Source organism: Buceros rhinoceros, unplaced genomic scaffold (assembly GCF_000710305.1).
Source record: "Buceros rhinoceros silvestris isolate BGI_N320 unplaced genomic scaffold, ASM71030v1 scaffold295, whole genome shotgun sequence".
Taxonomy (NCBI): Eukaryota; Metazoa; Chordata; class Aves; order Bucerotiformes; family Bucerotidae; genus Buceros; species Buceros rhinoceros.
This window is the reverse complement of record NW_010412069.1, coordinates 21,575-25,722: the sequence shown is the minus strand read 5'-3', so window position 1 is coordinate 25,722 and position 4,148 is coordinate 21,575. Positions and strand designations below refer to the sequence as shown.

At 42.4% G+C, this 4,148-nt stretch overlaps 1 protein-coding gene across 1 annotated transcript in view; it reads right to left on the bottom strand.

Annotated features, from left to right (window-relative positions):
* LOC104493515 (chromosome unknown open reading frame, human C20orf194) overlaps window positions 1-4,148 on the bottom strand; it is a gene marked incomplete at its 5' end in the record, with an annotated part of 43,661 nt that overhangs the window by 18,038 nt on the left and 21,475 nt on the right. The window contains 3 exons of the mRNA XM_010136212.1: window positions 612-729; window positions 992-1,090; window positions 1,319-1,407. Of these exons, the coding sequence (XP_010134514.1) occupies window positions 612-729; window positions 992-1,090; window positions 1,319-1,407 (306 nt within the window). The remainder of the gene's footprint in view (window positions 1-611; window positions 730-991; window positions 1,091-1,318; window positions 1,408-4,148) is intronic.

Sequence of the window (4,148 nt, the reverse complement as noted above, 5' to 3'; positions counted from 1 at the left end):
CTGCTGCTTTGGCCCTCTTGCTTCCAGCAGATTTCAAATGCTGGAGAGTTACAAGGAAATATTTTCTCTGAAAATGCTATTTAAAGCACTCTTTAAGTTTGACAATTGTTATTGCCCCTATAGAGAACTAAGTGTTCTGCAGATAATATCAGCAAATGTTAAATACCATGTGCTACCTCTCTATGCTATTTAAAGGACTTTAATGTTCCAGAGAACAATTCAGTTAAATTATTCAGCAATTCATAAAAACAAGCTACTGCTTTAGGGCTAACTCTCCCTGGACATTGGGGAAAACTGTTCACTTGAAGACCCACGCCTCATTTTCTGCCTCTATTTTACCTGGCTGAAGGGCCATTAGCACATCCAAAAGATTGTTTAAACGAAAAAAAAAAAACTTTCAAGTGCTGCAGTCAAGATAACAGGGCAGAGCAATTTACTCTAAGAAACAGACTGGAAGTAAGTTCAGTATGGTGGTACTGGAGACGGAGGTAGAGAGCATGGCTAAACATACATCGGTATTTCACTGCATTACCTGGGACAGAACTAATATCAGAGTATTTGCTAGATGTTCTATACTAGGGAAAACAAGTATAGTTGTGCTGCTTCCTTACCTTATCGCCTTCTGCTTTGCTGTCAGGAATAATTTCTGACTGTTGCAGTAAAATAGGAAGATGGGCTCTCATTATGGGCTCGTGGCTGACGCTGCTGACTGTAAAATGTTGCATGAACCTTTCAAAAATAAAAGTTTTTATTTTCTTACAATCGAGATCAGAAGATTTCATTGATAAAGTCAGGAAATCACTAAAACAAGATTCTTAAAGGTCATGCAGAGGCTTCCTAGAGAGGAAATAATTCATCTCAGAATAAAAATCTCTAGTGTGAAGACAGAGTTAGTCAATAAGCAATTTTTAGACAAGCAGTACATATACCAAAATATTTTTGTATTAGCTCTGAAAAAACTGATCCCTCAAAAATAAAAATAATTTCTCACCTCTGTAATTCAGGAAGAGCAGCAGATATTTTCAGCTCCCTGCATCTCTCCCCAGAAGGGAAAGATGAGGCATTAAAGAGCTTCTGAATACTGGAATGCCTGAAACAACCAAATTAATTCACTGGTTAGTTGAAGGAGAAATCTAGAAATTTATCTTCTTTAAACCAGATTAACTAGCACAAAAACCATAAAGCGAGTGTTGCACTAAGAACACAACAATTCCTTTCTGGATCATTATCAAAATGTCCTTTGAGTGATGGCATTTTCCTGACTGTAGCACACGATTATTGATGTAGAATTGCTCTGGAGTGAGTGGCATGAACTTACAGTCTCTTTTGTTCCACCGACAGGAACTCTTCCTGGACAACCCTTAAAGATAATCCTGAGTTTGCCTGGTTTTGCCACGAAGAGAAAACCTGGAATAAACCACAGCTAAGTGTAAGCATCATTCTTTGGCAAAATTTGTTTTGAATTGGTTGGTTCACCGAAAAACAAACAAAAAAAAACCCCAACAACAACAAAAAAGAAACCCAAACGCCCCACGTGCTTTAAACAGCTGTTAAATACCCCACAACTGGTGTTGCTGTAAGAATCCAAAATATGAAAGAAGTCACCACAGATCAGATTTTGTAAGCATCTCTTTGGCTAGACTGGAACTGCTTTAAGACATAACTTTACTGACATGGTCTAGTTTCCCCCTCCTCCATCTTCAGAGTTGGGGAAAAAATTCCAAGGGAAAAAAAAAAATTACCACCAAAGCAACAGCATCGTTCACATGTATCTTTTAGTCATAGAGTGCTTCGCTTGTAAGAACCCTACATATTTACTGCCCGAGTGCTGTACAGCAGGAACCGAATTCATCTCAGTCTCTTAAGAAGTGTTGTAATTTTCATGAGGTAAAATTGCAGCAATTGTGCCTAGAAATTTAAGAAAAAGTCCATTCTGCTGCAGAGAGGAAGGAGCCCTTCGTTTCTCGAGGGAGCAGCATTTTTGGCTTGTGTCCTACGGCTCTGGCCAAGTCACGTGAGTATGAATGGCACTGTGAACCTAGAAATCAGATTCAGATGAATCACACAGTCGTTTAAGTGTTCGGTATTTCCCTTCTTTTAATAAGTAAAGCCAACAGCCATTGTAATTTTTCACAATAATTTGCTGCAAGACAAAACAGCTTGGTGGGGGGGAAGGCTGCTTTCCATTAACCAGTTGGCATCCTAAACACAATGGTACCGAGATAAAAAACATCAAAACAAAGCAAACTTTTGATATTAACAAAGACAACATTGCTTGTGCAGGAGGATCCATGCAACTAAACCAATTACCACTTCAAAAGATATGTAAGAGACTAAGGAAAATGCCTACAAGGGATGGAAAGAAGGACTGGTCAGCAGAGAACTGCATTCTTTACAGGTAAAAAACACAGGTCAGACTGAGACAGAACTCCATGTAAACAGGTCCTTCTGGTAGGACTAATGAACATTTCAAAAAAGAGCTGCCACAGCATTAGAGAAGGTGAAGAAAACCAGAGAAATCAATATATCCCAAGGGCTAAGCACATTCTCACAGAATCATCTGGTTGGAAGAGACCTGTATGATCATCGAGTCCAACCGTTCACCCAGCACTGCCAGGGTCCCTAAACCATGTCCCTCAGTGCCACCTCCACAAGGTTTTTAAACACCTCCAGGGATGGGAACACCACCACCTCCCTGGGCAGCCTACTCCAATGCTGCCAACCTCTTCCAGTGCTACCAATTAGAGGGAGGACACTGCAGACCAAATTCTAGTTCTCTGTGCTCAAAAATCTCGCTGCTGTCTCAGTTAGGGGGAATTTACTGCATTCATATCTGGAGGAATGGGTAACTGCCATTCCCTATGTCAAGGAGGCTTAGAATAAAGTATAGATCCAGGAAGCGAGGTAGGATGCCATGGGACTGTAGAAGAGAAAAACTAAGACCTACATTTTAGTGAATCTTTGTAACTACCGTTCTGTAAGATGATGACTGTGTCCGTCTGACTTCAATGGCATGTGGACTTCTAGAAAAAAATTCTGAAAAATCAAATACCTGAAGGTAAATACTAATAAACCACAATAAAATATGGCAGATGAGAAACTTATCTGTGGAAACTGAAACTCAGGATAGAACTGTTTGGCAAAAGCCTCCTCAAAGGAGGACCAGAATAAACAGCATGGAAAAAAGCAGCAGAAGGCTGGGGATGTTCACCTGCAGGGTTGCTTAGGGAATGCCCTGTGACAGCCTTTGCAATGAATTTGGCATAAACTGAAGTGAACTAAGGGAACTCAGGTGGGAGACAGTCTACACAATATCGAGATGCTCTACAAATCTAACTGCAAGAATCAAAGAAACAGAGAGAAAAAGAAGAGGAAGGTAAGTATGAAAGCAAGAATACCCACACAAACATTTTTAGAATCACAGGATCATTCAGGATGGAAAAGACCTTTAAGATCATCAAGACCAATCGTTCCCCAGCACTGCCAGGTCCCCACTGCCCCTGGCCCTCAGCACCACCTCCACACGGCTGATCAACCCCTCCAGGGATGGGGACTCCACCACTGCCCTGGGCAGCCTGGGACAGCCCTGCACAACCCCAGCGGGGAAGAAATGGTTCCTCAGGGACAACCTCAACCTCCCCTGGCACAACTGGAGGCTAGTTCCTCTCATCCTGTTGCTTATCCCTGGGGAGAAGAGACCGATCCCCACCTCACTCCAGCCTCCTGTCAGGGAGTTGTGGAGAGTGAGAAGGTCTCCCCTGAGCCTCCTTTTCTCCAGGCTGAACCACCCCAGGTCCCTCATCTGCTCCTCAGTGCACTTGTGCTCCAGACTCTGCTCCAGCTTTTTTCTTCTCTTGACACACTCCAGCACCTCAGTGTCCTCCTTGAAGTGAGGACCCTAAAGTGGACACAGTATTCAAAGGGAGATCTCACCAGTACCCAGTACAGGGGGACAATCCTGCTGGTCACACGAGTGCTTATACAAGCCAGGATCATTCCAACACAGGGATGCTTCCAAGAAAAAGACGTTCTCATAAAAATACTGCCTCTCTCAACTGCTTTGCTTAGAACTTCTCTAGCCATCTTCTGACAACCCTTTCAGGGAAGACTTTTTTCCTAACATCCGATCTAAATCTGGAGTATCGGTG